This window comes from Amaranthus tricolor, chromosome 1 (assembly GCF_026212465.1).
Source record: "Amaranthus tricolor cultivar Red isolate AtriRed21 chromosome 1, ASM2621246v1, whole genome shotgun sequence".
Lineage (NCBI taxonomy): Eukaryota > Viridiplantae > Streptophyta > Magnoliopsida > Caryophyllales > Amaranthaceae > Amaranthus > Amaranthus tricolor.
Window position 1 is genome coordinate 14,836,946 of NC_080047.1, and position 26,019 is coordinate 14,862,964.

Here is a 26,019-nt window from a genome sequence, read left to right on the forward strand (position 1 = left end):
GCTAAATCAAAAAATAGAGTGACCTATGCTATATATATTTTATTTAGTAGAGTATTTGTTAGGCCGAGAAATATGCAAGATATTCACAAAACAAATTTCATTAAAGTAAGAATACGAAAATAATAAAACGAGTTTTTGTTCTAGGGTGACCATATGCTATAAATATGAATCCATTGACAAATTTGACATTTACATCATATTTTGTTTATCTTAATATTATCAACTAAGTTTTATATGACATGTCTACACTTATAATATAAAAAATTTGTCTGTGTTATTTTTTCAAGTACTTATTAAAGACGGAAATCGATCTTCTATAGGGAGGACTCATATCTATTATTTTGCCTATGAACTACAAAATATTAGGAGCGACACTGTTAAGTTTCGTACTTTTATGTTTATCATGTTGATATTATCTTGCTATTTCAACTCTTATCATACCTGATAAAATCAACATGATAAACATAAGTAAATAAGTGTTTATAATACATGAAGTAGATGCTTATGGTACCTGCAGTAGGTATTTATAGTACCTCTAGTAGGTGTTTATGGTGCTTTAAGTAGGTGTTTATAGTAATTTAAGTAGGTGTTTATGATACCTCAAGCTGGTGTATATGCTAGGTGAAGTAAGTGTTTATGACATGTAAAGTAGATAATATATTAGTTGTTTATTTTATTCAAAACTTAACATTAAACAAACATTATACTCACATTCCCTCTTCAGGTCCCAATGTATGTAGAGTACAAAGTAGGGCTAAACTTTAAATTATGTTATAGTAGCAGTTATTTTGTGTTATTTATAGTAGCTAGGTCTCCTATTTCAAGTAGAAGTTTATATCCTACTTCTATATTAAGTAGATATTAATGTAATTTAAGTAGGTGTTAATGGTACATTAAGCAAATATTTTATTGTTTTTGATATCTAACTAGATATTAAGGTACATGAAGTAGCTAGAAGCTTATATAATTCAAATAAGATTTTCGATATCAATAGTATGTATCATATTTATCCATTAATTTTTTTTTTGATAATATTCACAATATATATTTTATAATATTCACAGTATCAATGGTATGTATCATATCATGCCTAACAAACGATTAATACATAATTTGCATACCAAAAACACCTACTTGTCGTATGACAAATACCTACTTAACACATGAATAACACCTATTTTGGATATAATAAAAACCTACTTTGTATATCATTGACAGAACAAACATAAAACACGAGTAATCCATCTTCTACTTAACAGCTTGGGTAGCAGCTCTTAGGTTGTCGACTTCTTCTAAAGTATACTGAGAAGTACAGGATTAACACGTAGAAGTGCCCAATTCAGTGTTCTGGTGAATTTCGAATACAACATCTCCGACTAGTTTAATTTTTTGATTATTCGGTATATATAAATACTTTAACAATTTAATTTTAATTCTTTTTCTACGAGCTATTTTAGGTTGGGTTAGATCACATTCAGTTTCGGTTAATTGGATTAATTTTATAAAACTCAATAACACGTATTTATAAAGGTATATGATCAAGTGTTCGGGTGAATTCTAAGTATAACATCTCAGATCGAATTAATTTCGATTCTTGTACGTATATAAATATCCTAATATGCAGGTTATTTTGGATCGAGTCAAGTCATACTCGATTTCAATTAATCGAATCAATTTTAGACATTTTAACGTATATTGCCGGGACTAAATGCTACATAGGGCTCATAAGGAAAGGGATGCTTCACTGGGGAAGAACTATCGGAGACTCTAAAGTCGAAGAATAATCATTCGGAGGAAGACCTTCGACAAAAGGGTCAAATTGGTTCATAATCTATTGTTCGAATTTCTATGTGTGTTCGAGTTCTTATTGTTCATAGCCTATTGCAAAAAGAAAAAAAAGGAAAAAGGAAATATTATGAATATCTCATGGAAAGTTTAAAATCAATTCAGTTTGAAGCTATAAACATGTAGGAATAGTCTATAAAGATTTACAGATAAAGTCCTTTAGCCATGGGGATATAGTGCATATAAACATTACAGAAGCTGGATTTGCACAAAACACTTCTCTAGAGGTACTAAGTAGTATGTAATAACAAACGATAAAACGGTGACAAAGCTACAGCTACAAAATCGTTAAGACTCATCAGAAATCAGACGAACTGGTTCTCCGTAGCTGATACCTTGGTTCATCAGATGTTACAGCAGCAAAAATACTGTCCAATTCCTGCAAACATAATCAAAGAATTGACTGCCACTGAACTTTGAAACTAAAAGATGAGCAACAAGGATTTACACAAAGATGAGAAACATAATCAAAATTCCATTACCCCTTGGCTCCCACGTTTTGGAATGGGATCGGATGTACACAGCTTAGACACTTCATGATATGTCCAATTTTGTTGCATAAAAAACAACATAGTATGGTCTCTCAAAAGTCTTGCTCAATACACGAAGACTATCTAAGGAAAATAAAAACTACAACCTGTAGATTATTTTAAGGATCTCAAGTTTCGGGCTTTAGACGACTTTATATGAGGATCCACTAGTAGCTTCAAGGGTTTATGGTTTAGCATGCCACTCTTACGACCCGTTTGGTAGGTGGTAATAAACGGTGATAATGGGAATGAAAAACTGTGTAATTTTGGTTGAAAAAGCTCTTTGCTACCTTGATGGCCATGCTTGTCCAACTTCAATCATCTCATTTTGCTCACAAAATTCATTTCAATGCATTACTATTGGGAGAGGTGGTATTAAGTAATAACATGAAACTTTTGATGAAATTTTACACTATAATTCATTCTCATTACCACCATTTAGCTCCACTAACCAAACGGACTGTTAAATAAATCAATCACATATTTTTGTTGGCTTCTTTTGAAATCACCTATTTCTCTCATCGACTACTACTCTAGGGTCAAGATTTGTGGTTTTCTAAGGGGGTTTCATTAGCTTCCAAAGATGGAACAAGGTAATACTCTACAAATGATATGATAGAATTTGTTCATAAATGAATGTCAACTAGCTTGTTAAAAAGATTAACCAAGAGTAAATGAAATAATGATATCTTCATTGTGTATAATCCTTTAAAAATGGGCACCCTTTAAAGGGCTACTTTCAGAGAATGCTCACACATGTCTAATGTATGCAAGGATGAAAATATTCTTAGATAGTCCAAGCAACCAAAATCCAAGATAATTTTGTGATTCAAACAGGCTCATTTGGATTTCCTATTCAAGCTTTCAAACATTTTACCATCCTCCATATAACCCTTCAAAATGAAAGGAACACAAACATAATTCTTGAAAGAATTTCATAACCAGAACTTCAAAACTTGAGTCATTCAAGATCACCAATAAAAGACTTTTTCAAGACTTTATACTAAGTTCATGTCCCAGTTTAATGTTAACATGCATATTCTCATTTCTCCATTTTGTGTAAAAATATATCAATCAAGCAATAGATCAGAATGTACAACAACCAGTTTTAAAAATGCGGTCTATCTCAAATTTTACCACACAAGCAATGCATATGCTAGTAATGCCAAGCAATGCAAACTATAGATCCAAGAAAAACTGAAAGGAGAGACCTTTTTCTTTTCTTGAGGAAAAAAATACTAAAGGATTGAAGTCAAGAAGGGATTTATCGATTGCCTCAAAGCAAAGTGTATACGAATGTTGTTCTGGTTATAGTCAGCAGGATAAGGAGGAACACAAAAGCTTGTATTCTAATACACTTCTGATACACATTTGGTGAGGAAGTTGGGTAGTTTGCAGTAATGATTTCAGTTGCCTCCAAATCGGGACCTAAACAATAAACATAGGCCCACATAACAAAGGCACATATTGACAATTCAGACCATGATAATATTTTCTACAATGGACATATATGACAAGTTTACAGCTTCTTAATACATTGATATCATGGAAAGCATAGCCTCATTAACCATATCAACAAGTATTATCACAATCAAGTCAAGTGGAAACGCAATGGACAAGATGTCCAACTTCTCCCTTTTAAGTAAACACAGAAAACAGGTACAAACAGTGCAACAATATGGAGAACTATTGTTCATGTACAAGCTCTATCAGTTGGGGTTATCAATAGGCATCTGATTTCAAAGAAAAGAGTGGTGTTTAAAGACATCTTTCCCTCGTATTTTTCCTGACATATACATAGGATTAAATCATTCAAAATTCAAAATCAATCAAAAGATAGTGTCCAAAAGAAGGTGAAAAAAATCGTCCGATTATCACGACCATTACCACAATTGTAACTCAAGACATGTATATTATATATTGACAGTGTACAACATGAATCATCAAGAAACACAATAGTTGCAATAGTTCTTGTTTTCCAATATTGCATTACAAATTAAGTCTTCAATGAAAAAAATAAATGAATAAGTTCAATGGGATTGTGTATCATGCAATTCTAGTTAATTGTAGACTGCGCCACAATTAGTTTGTGTTCAATAAACTGAAGGCTACGCCATGCCAAGTTTGAAATGAGTTACAATTTTTTTGCGGGTTTATTTAACCTATGCCATAAGGGCATAGATTATGAGGCATTAATGACCTCATTTAATCAACCTTATCTAAAAAATTCTCTTACATATTCTTTTTTCTTACCTACATCAATAAGTATTGATTAGAAATCAATATCTCCAAGAGAATACTAAGAGAATCATCTTAAATTAAGTTGCCAAGGGACTCTCTAGTCACACTCTCCTTTATGGGTATGAGTTGCTGCCTTTCTTCCCTCCCTAAACCCTGATCATAGTTCCTATGAGTGGGATACACTGGGTATGATGATGATCTTCTTAAATTATATTGGTTAAATGAGGTAATTAGTACCCTTATGTGGCATAGGTTAGACAAACCATTTTTTTTGCATGAGGTTTAATCTTATTTGCAAAAAGAGAGAGAAAAGAAAAAAAGATAGCCTTTTTGTTTGGACTCTCAGCTATTCAAATATGCATTCTCCATGGGAATGAAGGAGACAAATGCATATAAGAAAAAGTTCAACAAAGACAAAAGTATCTCCATTCTCCACACATTTATCCATAACAACAATGATTTATTTTCTTAATCTAAACAAATAAGCATTCTCATAAAATTTTTGGCCTAAAATTTCACAATCCCCAAATTGAACAATTTAATGAAACCAAATTATACTCTCACGTGCTGTAAACAATCAAATTGCATCTTCACTCCCCTAAAAAATCTACAAGTCAAATTCGAGAGCGTTGTTCTCCTATGGTTACCCTCTAAAAACCACCAAACCCATTGAATTACACTCCTTTTCACGACCATTCTCCACTACTTTTAAAGAGAACTTCAAATTACTACCATATAATTCATAGAAATCCAAAACACATTCATAGCTGCTTCTTTGGAAATACTCGATCATCCATGAATCCTATAAATACTTATTAATGCCTTCAAATAAAAAAAAAGTGTATAACATCATAATCCTACACATCAATTAATCCCTAATGATACACTTTAACACCTCTCCCTCCTTCCTTTATTATCACTTATACATAAGGAACTAAATGTTTCTTTAGATCCTAAACACCTCAACTATAGAGTAGACTTAATAAATACACAATTAGAACTTATAGACTAATCCCCATAGTTTATCATTGCCTTCTAATAAAATTGATTGTCAGAATAAGTCTTAGGATGCCCCCATAAAACTCTCAAACAATCATAATGGCATTAGGAAGAGGAAACATAACATGGAGCAAGATTCATTGTAACGCAAAAGGCTTCAAACTTAGTGAAGAGTTAATTTCCAAGAAAGGGCTCAAAGAAGCACTTAAAGGCAAGATATGGAAACCGAAGTGATTTGGTTAACAATTTAACTCATAAACCATTTATTATTTAGTTTCTTAAGGCAAGTGATAAAAGAAATAGTTTAACCACCAAAGAAAAAATTAATAGAGGTAACACCCTGCTGAATGCAATACATTACATAATTTGTATAGGTCCGAATGGAAAAACTACGAAGATTCCTATAGTAAACCCACTCGTGATTAAGCTAAACACCGATAATTTTGTTAAGTGAATCCATCTTTCTACATCTCAGAAGAATGTATCATCACATAATCAAATCCTCTGCCATTACAATTTACAAACATAAATTTAGGCTACGAAAGTACGAAATACAAAAAACAAACACTAATACTAGAAGAAATAATTAGCATGATGATGATGCGCAAAAAATATAAATGCAAAAAAAACCATCCTTTAGACAAGAAAGACAAGAACACTAACAAACTAAGAATCAAAGTTCAGGATTTACAACCACCTTCTCTTTTTTGTACCTCATGTTTCGCTCCTCAAGCAGTGAAACCTCGCTAACAAGCTCATTATGGTAAGCCTGTGCATATATACAATTATCATAAAGTCAAGTTCTAGAAGACAATCAATAAGTAACAAAATAGTTAACGACAGAAAATAAAAACAAACAGATTAACCTGTTTTCTGGCACGAGAACGAGCAGCTGATTCTCTATTCTTAATTTTCCTCTTCATCCTCTTATCTGTGCTCCCATCAACTGAATTCAGTCTATCACATGAAGCACCAATCGTAGGATCCGGAGACAAACCCAAACCCAAACCCGAACACGTTGGCTGTGAAAAAGCCTGTGAAGTAGGAGCAACATCCATGGACATTACAGGACCACCTAAAGAGGATTCATCAATGGCTCCTGCTTTAGTTAAGAAGCTCTCTAAAGTCATAGGCTCTCTTTTCACTTCCTTACTAGCTTTAATCTTCTCCCCTTGTTTTAACTCTCTCCACATCTCATCAACAATCTTCTCACTTGAAGTCCTGGAGAAAGGTATGCTTCCAAGACTTTGCAATAACTTCGTTGAAGAACCATTATTGTTTTCTTCAATACTAGTGGTCTGATTGATATCAGGACTCCAAGCATTTTTAAGAAATTCATCAAGATTCATACTCATTCTCCTTACCTATAAGACCCAAATGACTCTTAACCTCATTTAGCTTCCAAAAACACCAATAAATTTGCAACTCAGACAACTGGGCAACCCCTTTGATTCCTATGGATAGTGTCCCCATTCAATTAATCCCTCAAACCCATCATGATAAAGGCAAAAAAAAAACCCTAAAATCAAGGAAACAATTACAAGTACAAGGCAAAATCTGAGTGCTGAATCTTTTATGGTAACTCCCCAGAACTCTTCAATTCATCTGCATCAAAAATAAACCTTTAAACTTCATGAAAATCAAAAATAAAGGCCAAAACACTGAAAATTAAACCAGAAATCAAATCAAGGGCATGTGCACAGAAGCAATTGTCTAGCGATGAAAAACCCACAAACAATATGGCGAAAAAGCACACTAAAACGAACTTCCTCGTATATGGGTATTTATAGAAAGATCAAAACGAAAAGGGAGTTTTAAGCAAAGGATCGGACAAATAAAAATATGAATACATCATTCTATGACGAAATATCTTCAAATATAGTAATAAATTACCTAAGGATTAAGATTAGAACTGCAACGAATTGGAATCACAGAGGGTAGCCATGTTACAGACAGGCACAAAAGGAGAGTTATTGGCTTTCGCACCAACCAAAAGATTACACGTACCAAGGAGAGGATAGTAGACTTAACTAAGGAAAGAAGTGCACTCAATCGTGGCTGAATTCGATGAACAAGGTATTTGCCATTTGGCTTTTCGTTTTCCCAATTCTCGTTTCGAGATCGGTCATGGCCAGATTCCGGAACGTTCTATTCTATTCTTGTGCTAAAACAACTCCTCTCCCTCTGTTTTACCAAGAGTGAATTTAAGAGAAAAGAATGTGATTTTTAATAGGAAAATTTGATTAACAGATACAAATTTTTGTTTATCTCCTTTTAAAGATTCGAATTTTAATTTATTTTTAAAAAGATTGAACATTATATTATATCTGCTGCTAAAGGTGTTCAGGTAAATAATAACGTTTAATAACTAGTTGCCATTCATGAGAAGAATTTGGAGGGGTTTAAACTAGGGAAGGTTTCAAAAATTAAAATCATTCAGATTTATCAGCATACATCAATGGCTTTTTTTTTTCTCAACCCAACAAAGTTCAAATCCTCCAACCATTCAGTGTCATCAGGGATTTAATACGAGACTGTGTATGGTTAGGAACATGAACTGCAATCAAAGCTAAGTGAGACAGAGAAGATGATGTACGACTTGATTGAGATGAATAAAAAAGTAGAGTATAAGATGGACAAACTCCTAATGAAAAACAAGAATACAAAGCTGAAATTAACAACCTTCAACTTGAATTGAAGAAAGTAGAAGTTAGGGAGAAGAACATGTTTTTTATTCTATTTCTTTCTCGACTGTGTTTGTGATGTACATTGCCCATTCAAAGTAGTAGATTGCACTAAATTATGATAATAAAAAGTCTTTGCTAATTTTGTAAAATCTAAGAAGAAATTGATGATGTAATGTTAACTAAGCAAAGGATGATATAGAAAGTAATTATGGTGTAATGAAATATCGGTATGATAAAACTCATTTGTTCTGATTCATTGCTTCAGCTGTAGAATAACATTGTTTCTTACATTCCAAAAACAGACATTCCCACTAGCTACAAAACAACATACACTGACATACTGGTGTAATATCACATCCCAAAAGACACAATTGTTAACTATACTACATAACTGCTTGTAGGTTGCCATTTAATCAAATTCCTAATCCTTGAGTTGCTTTTTTTGATCTTCCACCTTTAGCACCTACACCACTCCTTATTGACCTCCCCTTCCTCCCAGTATTTGTAGGTTGTGCAGATGGCATAGACAATGTAGGAGTAGATCCTTACCCTTTAGTTTCAGCTTGTTGTGGCATCTCATTTAAATTTATACCCAGTGCAGGAGTTGATCTTTCATTGGGACATGATTTCTTGTAGTGCCCTACAACATCTTGGGACATACATTTAGATACTTACCAACTTAAGCTAAGAGTCACTATGCCCTTGGGCAAGGGTTTATTCGGCATACATTTGGATACTTACTAACTTAAGCATCGGAGAAGGTCCCCGAAAAACCATTATGGACCTTTCTAATCAGTGTTATTTGTGCGGGAATCATAGGCATTTGGAGTGATCTTATAGCAAGGTTGACAAGATAGTAAGAACAAACTTCCAAACAACCAACATTAACCTTTCATAAGGCAAAATCCTAAAGACTAACTCATACTCATTCATCAATTTAATTGTATCCAGTTCTAAAAAGAAGCAGTAAGTATATTTTGCTCATAGAAATTGCATTACTAAAAAACATTTATATGATAATCCAAATAATAATACTTCAAACTTTTTCATAACCGATAAAATTGATAAAATTTGCACTGTTACAATTATAGAAATTCTTGTGGAATTTGATTTTGGTAATTATAATAATGGATCTACAAGGTTCTTTGTTTTTGTTGTTATGTTGAGTTTGAGTGGATAACTCATTTATGCCTATATCTACAAGTACAGGCTCTGTTATTTCATAAATGGAGGAGGATGGGTTATCAATGGGTAATTCATAAGTTGGTGGTTCAACAACTGGTTCATTTAATAACCAGGAATTAGTGATGGCCACGATCCGGGTTGGGCCGGTTCCGGTTCCATGTGGAATCTGATTCGAACGTTTCGGTTCCGGTTTCGGTTCCGGGCGGTTCCAAATGGTTCCTTGGCGGTTCATGAGGCGGTTCCGGCGGTTCCTACTTGCGGGTCGGGCGGATCGGACCATCGGTTTCATTCTTATTTTTCCTTTAAATATAATATAAAAATACTATAATAATGCAGACGTACCTTTGATGATTACTTGATTATTAGCGAAATTCATTGCTTGTCATCGTTATTAAAATATTTACTAAAAAGAATGAAAAAAATAAATTAATAAGAAACGATAAAGATGATTAATAAAAAAGTGGGAGAAAATGGACTTGAACCTAGTACCCGAAGGAATACTAAGCTGCTTACGTATCCTGAAGGAATCAAAGCCCACGTAGTTCTTTGTCATACCTTTTATTTGTAGTTGTTGAATGCTGATTGATCGTTGTTCGATTGATCCTATTCGTCTTCGTCATCATCATCTTGTTGGTTAGATGCTTCCACTAACTTTCCTCCTGACGATGATGCAGATGTATCCATTATCATCCATGGATCATCATCGCCTTGATCATCATCGTTCTTGAGTCCTTGTGTTCGGAGCTCCGCTTGATCCCAATCTTTCTTGCAAACACATATTTGAATAGTATGTGGAGCAAGACGAAATCTCTTTTCGTCTATAACTCTTCTACGTGCACTAAAAGAAGATTCCGACGCAATCGTAGAAGCAGGAATTGCAAGGATATCCTTTGCAATTCTCGATAATATGAGAAATTTTATGGATTTTTCTTTCCACCATTCTAAAATATTATAGCTACCTTGGTCAATTTCAAAGTGATGTTTAAAATAATTATCTAATTCTAAATATGAAGTGGAGGGTGAGGAAGAAGATGGTCCTACAAAACTATCATCTTGGCTTATTATGTTAGCTATTATAGGATTATAATAAGTGGGATGTGCCGAGACGCTAGCACGCCTAGACGTATCGCGACTTGGGTTATATACACTAGCATAGTAATCATAAAGTTCTGCTAAAAGTTTTTTACAATTTCCAACATAATTATGTACATCACTGGGCGGACGATCTAATGATTGGTAGTAAAATCCAATTAGTTTAGTAAGGATTTTCGTCTTAAAACATGGGTCTAAAATTGTCGCAATTCCATAAATAAAAGGAAAATCAGTAAAATACGTCTTCCACTTGTCCATCATATCTGCAAGAATCGACTTTAATATGTTAGTATCCTCATGCGAATGTTTAAGAAGATGATAAAAAATAGTAATACATTCACTTAATACTAAGTGGACGTTTGGTTCGTCAACATATGAAAAAATCTTAGTTGCGTGGACATACTTCTAATATTTTCTGTACGCCTATAGCTAGTTCTCATGTTTCATCACTTATATGGCTATCTGTACACTCACTATACAGTTGTGTTATAATTGGACGATAAGCAATAGATTTTTTTAATAAATCATGGGTTGAGCGCCAACGTGTAAGATTATCTAATGACCAATACACTTTTTTTAGTTGATAATGGTCACGTAATTGCTTATATCTTCTCTATACCTGTCCAACTCTAAGCCACTTCACTATGTCTCTAATGGGATCTAATAAATCACTTAGTTGTCTAATATCTGCTTGGCAAGATAAGTTAACTATATGAGCACAACAACGTACGTGTAATAATCTACCACCAAGGATAATACTAAAAGCAGGTTCGTTATACAAAAGTTTGATGCATTTAATGTTGGCGGTTGCATTATTGGTAGAACAACAAAATATATTATCTAACAAGTTCCATTCTTTACATATCTCTATTAATCTGTATTTTATGTTTTCACCCGTATGTCTTTCGAGCATTACCTCAAAAGCAATTATTCTTTTTTTAATAATCCAATTTTGATCTATCCAATGTGTTGTTACACACATATAAGGTTTTAAATGTTGGGGAGCAGACCAAATATCAGTTGTTATGCTAACTCTACGATTAAAAGATTTAAACATTTATACTAATTTATAGCGCTTTGATTCATATAATTTTATTGTGCGTTGTTTAAGAGTGTTTTTAGGGATTACTCTATATTGTGATTGCAATGTTTTTCTAGTGTAATACTCGTATGCCCTACATTCACCATGGTTAAATGGCAATTCATCACAAATTACATATTTAGCAAATTCATCAATCATATCATTACGATTATATTTAAAAGGCATACCTCCGCTGGGAATGTCCCACTATTGGCTTCCACTTGTGGTCCCGCTGCCGCTGGCTTCATGAGTATCTTTTGTGATTCCATGCTTCTTTGCCAAATGTTTGTTAAAAGATCCCGTACCACCACCTAACACTTATTCACAAAACACAATAAATGAATTTTTAATACATTCTTGATTTATAAAATATAAATATCATGTATGTATAAATACTTAAAAAGTATTTACCTCTGCTGAAATTGTATGAAACTAAGGGATTTACTCCTTGACTTTCACAAATTTGATACGACCACACATGTGAAACAACTCTACCACTAGGTGGTAGTATTGCCGGAAAAGGTTGTCTTACTGGTTCATCTTCATCTAAATTTAAATATAAAGACATAATCAAATACCAAAATATATAAACAAATAATAATTTAAAATATAATCAATTTGAAGAATAAAATTATAAAACTAACCGACACTTTGAAAATTGACTCGTTTACCACGAGCTTGTCTTTGTTGTTGTTGTTGTAGTTGTTCTTCATGTGATCTCGTTGATGACTGTCGAGATCTATGTATCCCAATAGGGGTCGTTGGTTCCTCTCCTTGTTCTTCTTCTTCTTCAATTTGTATTTCTCTTTCCACTTCTTCTGCATAATCGTGTAATTCTTGGTCGTACTCGTACCCTTCTGGATAATTTGGTTCAAAATTATAATTACTAACCGAAGGTGTTGTTGATACCGACGGAGTTGAAGTGACCTTTCTTTTGGAGCTAGAACCTCTCAATGATTTTGCTACTTTAGTAACTTTTTTAGAGGCTTTTTTCAAAAAAGAAGACATGATAATATTGAAATAATAATGGAATTAAGAAATAAATAAATAATTAAAAGACTAATTATATAATTAAGAAATAATTAAAAGACTAATTATGTAATTAAGAGAATAATTGCGTAATTAAGTAATTAAGTAGAGAGAGTAGGAGAAGAGATGAGTTGTGAATGAAAATGATTGAAAGTGTGGTGTATTTATACAAAAAATCCTAACGGCTAGTTTTTGACTGGTTCCAAAGAATTGCTGGGCCGGGTGAACCTGTCCGGTCCGATTCCTTGGAACCGGTTCGGACCGGCCCTCGGTTCTTTGGTCCGGTTCAAGCAATTTTTTTCGGCGGTTTTACAGTTCTGCGGTTCAGGCCGGTTTGGAACCTGTCGCGAACGGTTTCGGTTTCGGGATGGTTTCAAGCATTTCGGTTCCGGTTAACTCGCTCTGTGGCCATTACTACCAGGAATCAATGGTTGTGTCTACATGGAAAGGCAAATCTGGGGTTTGTATTGTTTGTTTTCTACAAGAAATACCACTTTGTGGTCCCCTTTTTACAGTTAAATTCTTGGATACTGTTTTGACTCCTACTATAGTTGTGTCACTTTTTGTGAGTAACACTGAGGCTTAGACAAAAGGGCTTCCTAATGTAGAAAGAGGGGATACAAGAATCTTTACCAAAACATACACATTAATACACCTATTCAGAATTGCAGTTTGACTAAGTTGAAATGCATTATCTTCTCTACAATTTTCTTTAATCCCTCTTTCATTGCCAAACCAGGAACAAGATAAACCCTCGATAATTTTTACTGTTAATGCACTTCTAAACCAGATTCATCACATAGTTCAAGTATACATCAACAAGATCAACAACAAATGTTTTACTCATCCCTCCAAGATAAACAACACCATCTTTTCTTCTACAAATTTACCCCATACCAGTAACAAAATGTAATTTTATTATCCATGTTTTACAAAACAAACAAAACATGCAAAACAAGATTCAGATTGCATAGATGAAGAATTAGATTGTGCATAAATGGAAGTAAAGCGAACACAAAATAGCAGTTTAACTTACCTTCTGCGCATCAATTTCTTCAATGCTCTTGACCGAATCCTTTTCAATAGATATGGAGAGATTAAATAGAGTGGGGACTGGAGTGAGTAAATCAGCAAAGTAATGGTAGATGAACATGGATGTTAAATCTCATTAATGGAGGAAAACTCTCTTTTACAAGTGAGTATTAATGTTTGGTTGAAGAAGAAAGCTAGTTTTCAAATTTAGTTGGTTAAAGGTGCTATGAGCCTTTAAAAGCGAATGTGATACGAAGTTCAAATCTTTAAAAAATAAATTAAAGTTGGAATCTTTAAAAGCGGACGAGCAAAAGTTCGTATTTTTTAAATCAAAATTTCCTTTTAAATAAAGATTGGAGAAGTTATCAAAATGTGAAAATTAATGCAAATTAATTGAGACAAAGAGTAATTTTTCCTTATAAGTAACTATTCATACCATGGATCGGGCTTGGCAAGTAACTTAAAATGAAAACGAGTTCAAATGGGTCGAGTCCATTCAATCAAACTCGATTTGCTCTTACTCATTTTGAGAAGAGTTGTTTGATTACAGGAAAGAAAAAGACTAAATACGAATCCAAGTTATAATCTTTCATGAAAAGTAATAAGAATAATTCATTTTATAGGGGAGATTGTTGGTTGATATGCAAACTCATCATGGTTTCAAAATCAATTATAATGTAAAGGACTAGAAAGGAGGAATTGTTAGGTAAGCTTAATAGGGGTAAATAAGGAATTGAACTCATTATTTTACATGTAATAATGATACTTGCTTCAATTTGAGATAAAATTAAATTCTCAATTTACCGTATGCCAATTTCTTGTAGATCCGTTTTAAAATCAGATATGTTAGGTTTTAGTACTATTAATTTTTAACATGTGGAAAATCTAAAACATTCCCAAGATTCAATTATTTGCATGAGATGAAACAAATAAATATCGGGATGAGAAATTATACTTTTGTAGTGTGAATCCACTAGCAAAATATAATAACGAGACAAGAACCGCAAATGAAGTTCCTCTAGTGTAGTCTACCAACAATATCTCGTAAGACCCCGTGTACTAATAGGTCGTTTAAAAACCTTTCTTAAACTAATTTTGAATGTATACAACTCTTGTATTTAACCCACTAATTTTTTACACTAACAATAAAGTATATTAAACCAAAATGAAAATATTACTTGTTTTTTTATTTTTTACGCCAAAAGATAGTCGTGAGTCGTCACAAACTCACCAGAAACTTCTTATACATAGTCATGTACTCATCGTAATCTTGTACATATATACTAATAAGGATAGATTTTAGAAACCTTTCAATACCTTTCAATTAGAAGTTAATATTCTCTTAAATGTCCAATTTAAACTAACATAATAATTAGGGGTTACACTAACTCAAATAACCATTATATTAAATGGAGGAATATGAGTAATATGTAGTCCAACTAGATTGGTCACATGAATCTTGATTAATATAGATCCAAACACATAAAATGGTCTCACACATTGATACAGTGTGACGCAATAGGATTAGTGACATTAAGCTCACACCATTATAAAATAACGATCCAGTGACATTTATTGGTCTCTAGTAAAACATAAATGTTACTCAATGTCCACTAAATTAACATCTCATTGTGTACTTACTTAATTACGTTAAACAACTTATAAAATACTCACTTAATTATTGAACATTTCTAACAAGATCATGGTCCAAATATGTGAAATCTATAGATTTGGATCTAGATCCCAAAATTTTAGGAAACATTGAAAAAAATAAGATTTTTTAATAACTTTAATCAAAAAATAAGCTTCGGCAAAACATTATTCTCAAAATAAGCGTCTTTGACTCCAAAGCTAAGCTCAGTATGTATTCACTCTTACTAACAGCGAAATAAGACTTTAACTGGTCAATGGTCAAGTCACTGTTAATAACACCGACTTTAGGCTAGTACTGAGGAAGAAATTCTCTTATTGTCGGTCAAAACAATTAACAGCGATTATTAGTATGATGTTTACAACCAATAATTTCTGTAAACATTTTGATCTCCCTTCTGTTTCCTTCAACAAAACCCAATTTTTTTTTTCACACAAAAATTAAAAATCCCTCTTCTTCATTTATTTGTTATAAAAGGTTTGAGCTTCCATTAAAAGGTCCCAACTTTTGCTCTATTAACACCTTCCTTAATCTATCTAATCCAAGAAAAACCTTTATATTTAAAACCCATTGCAGTTCTGATTCCAAATTAGCATCAACTGAAGAGAATTAAGCTGATGAAGTTGAAGAAGATGAAGCATTTAAGTTATTTGAGGTTAAAGTTTTGATTTTTCACTCTTTTTAATTGTTTTTCCTATATACTGTTGAATTCTATTAAAAAAAAGTTGGCATCTTGATAAGATAATGTTGCCCCACAAAATGATATTCTCAACTGCTTCAGGCTTGCTAATCCATCAAAATTGTCGGTCAAAACTTTACAAGCCTAATGTTGCTGTTATTAACAGCGATTTGACTATTGACTAGTCAAAGTCTTATTTCGCTGTTAGTAACAGCGACATATTGCTTGACTAAAATTTTAACCATTTTTTTATATTCGTTGTTAGTAATAGTGAATACATGCCTAACTTTAGAGCCAAAGATCTTATTTTAGAAATAAAAATTCGACACTCCGACCAGATTCCGACTCTGAAGGAAATCCGACTTTGAATTTTACTTTTAACTCAATATTTTGTTTCCTTTAAAACTCTAGACGTGACTAATTCAAGCTCTCTCTCATACTAATTGTAATTTTCGATTTTGAAAAACAACTTGGTATTTTTATTTAGATCAATCAGTCAAAATACGACAAATCAAATCAAGAGAAATAAAATACGCCAAATTAAAATGCGAGAAAATTTTGTTAAATTGTAGTATTAGGAATATTTCTCATGTTAAACTTGAATTTAAAGTACATATTTTTTTTGTTAAATTGTATTTGAAAAATATATTTTGTTAATTTCGTATGCTTTAAATCATTAGTACAATATCACAACAATAAAGTTTGATAATAATCCGACTCTGTATCCGACTCCGTTGGAGGTTTGAGAGTCCGAGTCGGGGCAAATTTGGAGTATGCATAATTCGACTCCGAGTGGAGGTGGATTGAAAAAAACATGTTTGACTAAAATCTGGAGCAAAGTCGGAATATGTATAATCCGAGCCGAATCTGACCTATTGCCATCCCTAATTATAACACGTAATATATTCAAATTTTTCTTTTTTGTTTTGGGAAAAATCAAGTGTAGTAGGTGATGAGGAAAGTCCTTTAGAAGAAAATCAATGCTAAATGTTGATTTGTTTAAAAATAGTCAAAATATGAAATTTTTCAAAAGAGAATCACATAAATTTTTCGTTAACTTAATGAACATTCTACAATTAGTTAACATCTACGTATCGTTATAATAATTATGTCCATTCAAACTCTATAAATGACTTGCCACTCATTTGCAAACGATAATTACAATTAAGATTAAATTATCACATTTGAGTCTTTTATCTTGAGTTGATATATATTTTAAAGACGAAATTTATTTAAAGTTGAATAGAAGTTGAATAGAGTGTAATTCTTTAAAATTTTGGTCATTAATTTGGCATTCTTTAGCAGTAAAAATATTTATCAGATTAATATTAAGATCATGATAGAATTTATAATTTAGAGAAATAAATATTTGGGCTGAATTTTAAGATAGTCAACTATAATCTTGGGCACTTTAAAGATCCGGTGATTATTATGTTAATTAGGATTATACACGGTTGAGTTTCACCATTTTTTACAGATTATTTTGGCCATAATATATAGGACATTTTGACAAAATTTAACAAAGTTCTTATATAGAATCTTTTACCACTTCTTGAATATGCATGATAATTATCAATAAAGGCTTAAGCATTAGCAATTTTATACTAAATGTAATCATAATACATAAAGTGCTTATGAAGTTATTATAGTGATACACTTGAAAAGATATTATGATTAGATATTCCCTCTTAAATTGGATGCTAGAATTAAATCTCGGAAAGGTATACTGAAATTGCTGAGGGACTCTTTGACCGCACTCTCCTTTATGGATATGAGTCGCCGTCTTCTTTCCCTCCTCATACCCTAATCATATTTCGTATGAGTAGGATACACTAGGTATGATGATGATAATAATGGTCGTATACTGAAATTGGTGAACTCATATGTTCTTGATAAGTATTTAAATTAGTGGCAATTGAAAAAATCTTATGTCGTATCATATAATGTTATTACATGTGTGTTTTATTTGTATATTACATACTATGGGTATCTTTGACGTATCTTTTATTGAGAATTTATAATATATAAAATATAATTACACTTAATGTATTACTCTTAACTTTATTTCTAAAACTTATCACTTTCTCTTGTAAATTCTCACTTTATAGTGTATTGCATTTCGGAATATGGAGGGAGGGGTCAAAAGATAATTACCTTACACTCCATCTGTTTTCATTTGTTCTTCCCATTCACTTTTTGTGCGGATCCCAATACAAACTTAAAAATCAAATTATTTAATTGTGAGTTTTAAAAATTCTAAAAAGTTGATATTTAGATGATATATATTGAGACGAATATATCAAGATCCAAAATGAATATGTTTTTTCTTATAGATTGATGCTAAATCATAATCAAAGTATAACACTAAATTCGTAAATTCTATTTGAAAAGAACATATGAAAACGGAGGGAGTATTAATTAGTCTTACATGGGTTATATATATATATATATATATATATATATATATATATTAGTATGAATTTTTAGAGTTTATGTCATCAGTCATCACCATTTGTTATATTATAATTAAAAATACTTCAAATAAAACTCTTTATTGATAGTTTGCATTTTCATTAAAATTGCAGTGTAAGTGTGATATTTGACATAACTTATAAAATGCATTGTAATAAAGACGTATGATATAAAGTGCTTATGAATTAGTATAATTGTATGTTGATGAGGATGGATTCAAGTGAAACCTTCAATTTCTTCATCTCCGTGGTGTTAATACACATGGAGTCCTTTTTGTTTAATACCAACACAAGGTAATACTCTTCTTTCCCATGTATAATACTTAAAAGAGTATGATTCTTATCTTATCTTCTAATTAATTAGAACGTGTAAGTAGTGAACGTAAATTAAATATTTAAACGGAGAATCAAATTAAACATTATATTGTATTTTTTTTGAATTATCCCAGTTAAGTTTAGTAGCACTTTAATTTAATTAGGTAGATATTAAGTGGAGAGCTATATAAATATTTTAATTAGGTGGATATTAGATAAGGTGTTATATATAAAACAGTTCCTAAACCCATCTTAAACTTAAAGCCAAACTTATCAAAAGTGAAGCAAAATTATACAATTTAATAAAAAAACTGTAAAATTTCATGTATCATTCTTATAGTGATTTTACATATAAATCTTATTAAAGTTAACATCAATTTATTTCTTAATATATAACCAATATATCACAATAAAATATGTTTTAAATTTTCTTGGAATATTATATTTTTGAATTTAAAAGGTACATAAATTCAAATTAAAGTTTCTTAAAATATATATTTGTTTTTTTATGTTGTAGTATTTGCTAAATAATAAAATTTCTTCATTAAAATTTTAATTTCTAAAATATTTCATCAAAAAACAAAAGATGCATGATAATTAAAAATTATTTTGAGAATGACAAATAATCATTATGATAACATTAGAAAATTTCACATATTTTTCTTAAAAAGTATGAGAACTTTAATTAATTATGATTAACAGCCTTATTTTTTTTATTAAAAGCACTATATATTCTAAAATCTTTTACCTATTTTTATATTAAAACTTCGTGCATTGCAAGAATTTTTATAGCAGTAGTTTGTAAACTACTACTATAAACAACCCAATTTGATAACTTGGTTTACATATTCCCAACTGTGCATTAAATTTACACTACTTTGGATAAATCCTTTCACATGCAGAAATAGACTAAACATGAATGCTTTCAATAAATTCAAATTTCCGTGTATTCTACACACTACTTTTCAATCATAGAATTATAAATAATAATCACTGACCATCAATTCAATTTCTGGTTCAAACATTTACAATACTTATAGATCTACAAATTTATTGGATAATTTAAAGTATAAAAGATATAAAAATATATAAGTATAAGTTTTAAGTATACTAAAGTATAATAAGTTAAAGCTCATGACAAAGTAATACTTCCTCCGTCCCTATGAGAATGTTCCTAAATTATTTTAGACGAAATTTAGTGAAAAGTGAAATTAGATTGGTGAATAAGACAAAAAAACAAGTGGATACTAAAAATGATTAATTAAAATTAGGGGTGTTCAATGGGTCGGGCCCTCATTTGGAGCCCTTATCCAGCCCGGCCCGGCCCATATTTACTTTAGTCCGGCCCGGCCCATATTTACTTTAGTCCGGCCCAACCCATTGAACACCCCTAGTTAAGATAGAGAGAGAAAATAAATTTATTAGTAAGATTTAAAGAAAGAAAATAAACTAGAGAAAAATAATTAATTAAAATGAGACAAATTAAAATAAAAAAAAGATACAAAATGAAAAGGACATAGAAAATAGCAAGTACTCTGGAAAATGAATGTGGTAAGAACAAGAAAATAAAAACACATGTTAAAATACAAACGGAAATAAAGCAATTCTTGACTCTTGTGGCCTTGTGGGCCTGTGGGCAAGTCAGCGGCTGAACCATGTTTTTCCAAAGTTACAAAGCAATTTCATATTTTCATGGGTTTTTGTTATTAAGTGGTTGGATTTATTTTATATAGTAACTGGTATAAAATCCGTACAATGTACGAAAATTTTATAAAATGGATTTTTTTAAAAATGTTAATTTTAAATCGTTGTGCAATTGCATATTATTATTGTAAAATTATAGTAAAATATATAAAATGTAATCATACATTCAAAATGTTTATAACAATATAATAGCTCAATAAATAATTATAGAATAAAGTAATAAAAAATAAGAAAAATTACCTAAAATAATCCAACTTTTTATTAATTTTCCTACAATAATTTCAAGTTTTGATTAATCATGAATAATCCTAATTTTGGGGTCACTTACCTAAGAATATTGTTATCCAAATAGTAACCGGTTTTTACAGATTAATTGTTAAAAAAAAGAAAAATAAAACAAAATATCAAAAAAATAAATACTAAAAGTTAAAACAAAAAAAAATTACTTTATTTCTTTTTAATTTTATTAAATTTTTTTCCATTTTTTTTAATTCAATTTTGTATTTACTTTTTTTTTTTTTTTTTTTTATGCAAAATGACTTGTTGTGTAGATAAGAGCTACCTTGTACATTCTTAGCAAGCATCCCTTATATTTGGGATTATTATGTTTTATCAAAAGTTGAGATTATTGTAGAAAATCAGTAAAAAATTTCGATTATTCTAGGTAATTTTTCCTAAAAAATAATATAAAATATTATTTCATATTAACATTATGAAATTATAGTAACTTAAAAATGTAATAATGATATATTTAAATTAATATAACAACATAAAAACTCAATAAATGATAAAATAATAAAGCAATAAATAAATAATAAAAATATAGTTGCATATTATCATTAAGAAATTATAGTAATTTAAATAAAATGTAATAATATATTTAAATTTTTTATAACACAATTACTCAATAAAAGATTTAATAACAGAGTAATAAAAAACAAATAAAAAAATAACATTGTGTATTATTATTACGAAATTATATTAATTTAAATAATATATTTAAATTTTAAAAATAATTCGTTATGGACAAAAAAATATATTGCAGTAAATATTTCTATTGCAATTACCAAGAAAATTTCATATTATCACTAAAATATTTATTCTGATTTTTTAATTTATGTTATTTTGTATTAAAGGGAAATAGTGAAATTCTATGCCTTTTATTATAAAAGTATCTAATCATTTTGATTGTATGACTTCGATCACCAAAAAGTTCATTTTATTATGGAAACTAAACTCTATTATAGAAACAATTACTAAGAAATTTTCATATTATTACTGGAAACTAATTATTCTGATTGAAAATTTTATTTTAAGAGTATTTTGTATTAAAGGTAAATAGTGAAATTTTTTGCTTTTTTATAGAAACAATCTAATAATTCTGTTTGTATAATGTATGCTGTAAATATTTTCTCATTCTATAATATATTTTGTAATTAAATTACGGTTTTAATTATAGAAAGTAGAAACAATGTAATTAATCTTGCAAAAATTGTATTAATTATAAATTATACTGCAGACAACTATAAAACTGCCACATCAGCTTTGATTGACCAGTAATTTTGTTGCATTTGGCAAATGGTTGTTAGACTCCCATTTGTCATTTAGCAACAAAATTATAATATTGTATGATTTTTTATTAAAGTCGTCTCATTGTAAGATGACTTTAATTAAATGGCAAATGCAAACAGTTAGAAGTATACCTTAAAAGTGTATTTCAAGTTTTGAGTTTAAGCACAAAGTAGGCGATATAATGCTTTTAGGAAAACTGAGTAGTGCCTCAGTTTGGTATTAAGTTTTCATAAACAGTATTGTCTTAAAGAATCTTCGGTATACGCTTATAATTTATTTAACTCAAGTTATTTGTTTTATTTGTAATTTCAATTCATAGTATTTTGTAGTAGGTGTTAAGACTTGTAATCTCGTTACGGTGCTTGTACTCTCTTAATTTTTCCATTTATAAAACCTATAACAGTATCCTTCAATTCATACTCCTCCGAACCACTTATTTTGTATTAATTGCATTTTAGTTTGTCCCACTCATTTAGAATCATTTCTATTTTTGAATAATAACCATCATTTTTTTTATCTCATCCATACATTTTAATTCTCATTTAATTTCATCCACATAATTCATTATTTCTCTTCATTTATTACCAATATCTCTTTTTTCTTAAGAATCCCCTACTTTCTCTTTGCTCCAAATCTATCTGGATTATAAGTGTTATAAATAAACCCGATGACTCGAAATATATCTGATCTAGTAGCCAAGCCCGATTTGACCCAACTTTAAAAATGATATACAATTATGTAAAAAACAATATGAACACAAAATCCGATTTCAAACCGACCCGAAACATCTAACCCGAAATCAACCCCATGACCTGAACCCCAAGAATACCTGTAATCACTACTTATACAAGCTAAATCAAGTATCCTTCATTTCATATTACCCAATTTCAATATACCCAATTCAATAATATCATCATTTGCTTGGAAGGGCTATGCTTTTTCTGAGTATCTTTTCAATCTTAACAGCAACACACATAGCTGCTCAAAACAGTGGCAATCTAACTGTCGGTCAATCTTTCACAGCCACACTTAATGACTCTCCATGGCTTTCCCCTTCATCTGATTTTGCATTTGGGTTTCATCCATTACCCACCAACACCTCTCTCTTTTTGCTTGCCATTTGGTATGCAAAGATTTTCGATACAATCGTCTGGTGTGCAAACGATGGAAATCCCGTTCAACAAGGATCACGACTAGTCTTAACAGCTAAAGCCGGTCTAGTCCTAACAGATCCTCAAGGCGCCAGTTTATGGAATACCTCTCATGACCTAACTGATGCTACCACTATAAACCATGGATTTTTAAGTGATACTGGGAATTTCGTCCTCAAAACTACCCGTCATGATGACCCAGTTTGGCAGAGCTTTGACCATCCGACAGACACCTTGCTGCCAGGGCAGTCTTTGAATATAAGTGGGTTTGTCAATTCTAGGCTGTCTGAAACTGTATTTAGTAATGGAAGGTTTCAGTTGCATTTGATCGCTAAAAGAGGCATTGTTCTTAGTGCAAGAGATGTAGCCTCCGGCAATCTCTATGGAGCCTATTTTGTTGTTGAATTCGATGGTCAGAAATTGATTTACAATGAGTCTGGCTATATGTACATAGCAACAAAAAATGGCACAATTTATGATCTTTTACCACAAAACAAGACTTTGTTGGCTAAAGATTTTTATCAGAGAGCAGTTTTGAACTTTGATGGGGTTTTGATTTGGTATTCTATACCAAAAAAATCTGTAAGCAACGATTGGTCTATGGTTAAAGTATTACCTGAGAATATATGTACGAGTATAGGAGATTCTGGTGTACAATATGGCAGTGGAATTTGTGGATTTAACAGCATTTGTGTCCTTGATGGGGATAAAAGGCCTACATGTAAGTGCCCGCCAGGCTATTCGCTACTCGATCCTGATAATATGTATGGAAGTTGTATACCCGATTTCAAGACCGAGTGCGAAGGATATGAAGATCTTTGTACGAGGGGCGCATACAGGCTAGAACCCCTTAATAATACAAATTGGCCATTCAGTGATTATGAAAAACTTGAACCTTATGATGAAAAAAATTGCAAATTGTCATGTATGTATGACTGCTTCTGTGCTGCAGTGGTTTTCCGGGAGACCAGTACTCCCGTTTGTTGGAAGAAAAAGGCACCTTTATCATATGGAAAACAAGACGTAATTGTGAAGGAGACTACTTGGATTAAAGTCGGAAATGCTAGTTTTTCCAACGACCCACTTCACCCTTTTGTCGAATTCCCTGAGAAGCATAAAAATAAGATGAAATTCTTGGTGGGTGTTTCTGTGTTTGTTAATTTAGTTCTTTTAACTGTCGCTGGATCGGGACTTTTCTTTATTTGTTGCAAGAAGAAGCCACTGAAAGCATCAGATCGTGATCAGAAGAGAAATTTGAGGGAGTTCAGCAACGTCCATTTCTTCACCTATGACGAACTCACAGAGGCAACCAATGGGTTCACGGAAGAGTTAGGAAGAGGAGCTTTTGGTATAGTTTACAAAGGTATGATTGCCTTGGAAGGTTCTCTAATTGACATTGCTGTAAAAAAGTTAGATCGAATGTTATCTGTCGATGCTGATAAGGAATTTAAGACTGAAGTGAGCGGAATAGGTAGGACTTACCACAAGAATCTAGTACGACTTGTGGGGTTTTGTAAAGAGGAAGATCACAGGCTATTGGTATACGAATATATGAGTAATGGAACCCTAGCAGACTACCTTTTCGGTGATTCAAGGCCTAGCTGGGTGGAAAGAGTTCAAATTGCCCTTGGAATCGCAAGAGGATTACTGTATTTGCACGAGGAATGTAGCACGCAGATAATCCATTGTGATATAAAGCCCCAAAACATACTTCTAGATGATAATCTTTATGCTAAGATATCGGATTTTGGGTTGGCGAAGCTTTTAGTCCTAAACCAAACTCATACCAACACGGCCATAAGAGGAACGAAAGGGTATGTGGCTCCAGAGTGGTTTAGGAATAAACCTGTCACACTAAAAGTAGATGTCTATAGCTTCGGGGTTCTATTATTGGAGATTATATGTTGTAGAAAAAATGTATGCATTGAATTGATAGAGGAAGAATGTCCGATATTGACAGATTGGGCATTCGATTGCTACCAATCTAACACATTAGATAGCCTGGTTAGAGGTGACATTGAAGCACTTGATGACTGGCAAAGACTAAAGAGGTTTTTGATGGTTGCGTTGTGGTGTATTCAAGAAGATCCAAGTCTCCGTCCAACAATGAGAACGGTCTTGCAGATGCTTGAAGGGCTTGTCATAGTCCCTAAACCTTCTTGTCCAACCATGCTCTCTAACATGTAACACCCATTAATTAAGCATCCTTACTCAAAGTATATGTAATGAATAGAGTTGTGTTACTCTATCTGTATCTTACATCATCATCGTATGCGGCGTATCCCGCTCTTAGAAACTATAATTATGTTCTGGGGAGGGATGAAAGACGGTAACCCATACCGATAAAGGAAGGTGCTCATAGAGTCCCCTGGCTCGAGAAAGACAGTCATTTACTATCAACTTGTGTCTTTAATCTATGTATTTTGCTGTAATGTCATTCAATTACTATCATCTTGTGTCTTTAATCTATGTATTTTGCTGTAATGTCATTCAATTACTATCATCTTTCACCTTTAATATTCATTATATGTCTTCATGGAACACCAAACAAGAACTGTGCACCGTTAAATTCTCCATGCTAGTCAAGGAACTATAGAGGGGACTGCTGTTTGGTAAATGGTCCTGGATCAGTCTTTGCATAATACAACATGTAATCAAGGAAAAGACGTAATTTTTGTAGTATAATGATCAGGGGCGGAGAAAATAATTTCGAAACTCTGTTTATCTTTCATAAATTTCTAAAATTGAAACTCTT

General features: G+C 31.6%; 2 protein-coding genes across 3 annotated transcripts; one reads left to right on the forward strand and one right to left on the reverse strand.

Annotated features, from left to right (window-relative positions):
• Positions 1 to 1,448: 1,448 nt before the first annotated feature.
• On the reverse strand, positions 1,449 to 7,864 carry LOC130805339 (ABSCISIC ACID-INSENSITIVE 5-like protein 5). Of its 2 annotated transcripts, none has more exons than XM_057670108.1 (4): positions 7,509 to 7,864; positions 6,482 to 7,220; positions 6,329 to 6,384; positions 1,449 to 2,224 (listed from the first exon to the last, which is right to left on the reverse strand). In XM_057670108.1, exons 2-4 carry the CDS (start codon positions 6,968 to 6,970, stop codon positions 2,197 to 2,199), a joined length of 573 nt encoding a protein of 190 aa, XP_057526091.1. In that variant the 5' UTR covers positions 6,971 to 7,220; positions 7,509 to 7,864; the 3' UTR covers positions 1,449 to 2,196. The 2 variants fall into 2 exon arrangements, with proteins under 2 accessions (XP_057526091.1, XP_057526083.1); XM_057670100.1 differs by having other exon boundaries at positions 1,456 to 2,224; positions 6,313 to 6,384.
• A 14,083-nt stretch (positions 7,865 to 21,947) lies between these two features.
• LOC130805359 (G-type lectin S-receptor-like serine/threonine-protein kinase LECRK3) lies at positions 21,948 to 25,781 on the forward strand. The gene has a single exon (XM_057670131.1). It carries the CDS (start codon positions 23,046 to 23,048, stop codon positions 25,449 to 25,451), a length of 2,406 nt encoding a protein of 801 aa, XP_057526114.1. The 5' UTR covers positions 21,948 to 23,045; the 3' UTR covers positions 25,452 to 25,781.
• Positions 25,782 to 26,019: the final 238 nt, after the last annotated feature.

Excerpts from the sequence above, each read along its gene's own strand:
- LOC130805339 (XM_057670100.1), bottom strand. The coding sequence starts at position 6,970 with ATGAGTATGAATCTTGATGAATTTCTTAAAAATGCTTGGAGTCCTGAT. Across the intron at positions 6,385-6,481 it reads GTTCTCGTGCCAGAAAACAG|GCTTACCATAATGAGCTTGT; the intron begins GTTAATCTGTTT and ends ATATATGCACAG. Across the intron at positions 2,225-6,312 it reads TGAGGTACAAAAAAGAGAAG|GAATTGGACAGTATTTTTGC; the intron begins GTGGTTGTAAAT and ends TTATGTTTGCAG.
- LOC130805359 (XM_057670131.1), top strand. The coding sequence starts at position 23,046 with ATGCTTTTTCTGAGTATCTTTTCAATCTTAACAGCAACACACATAGCT.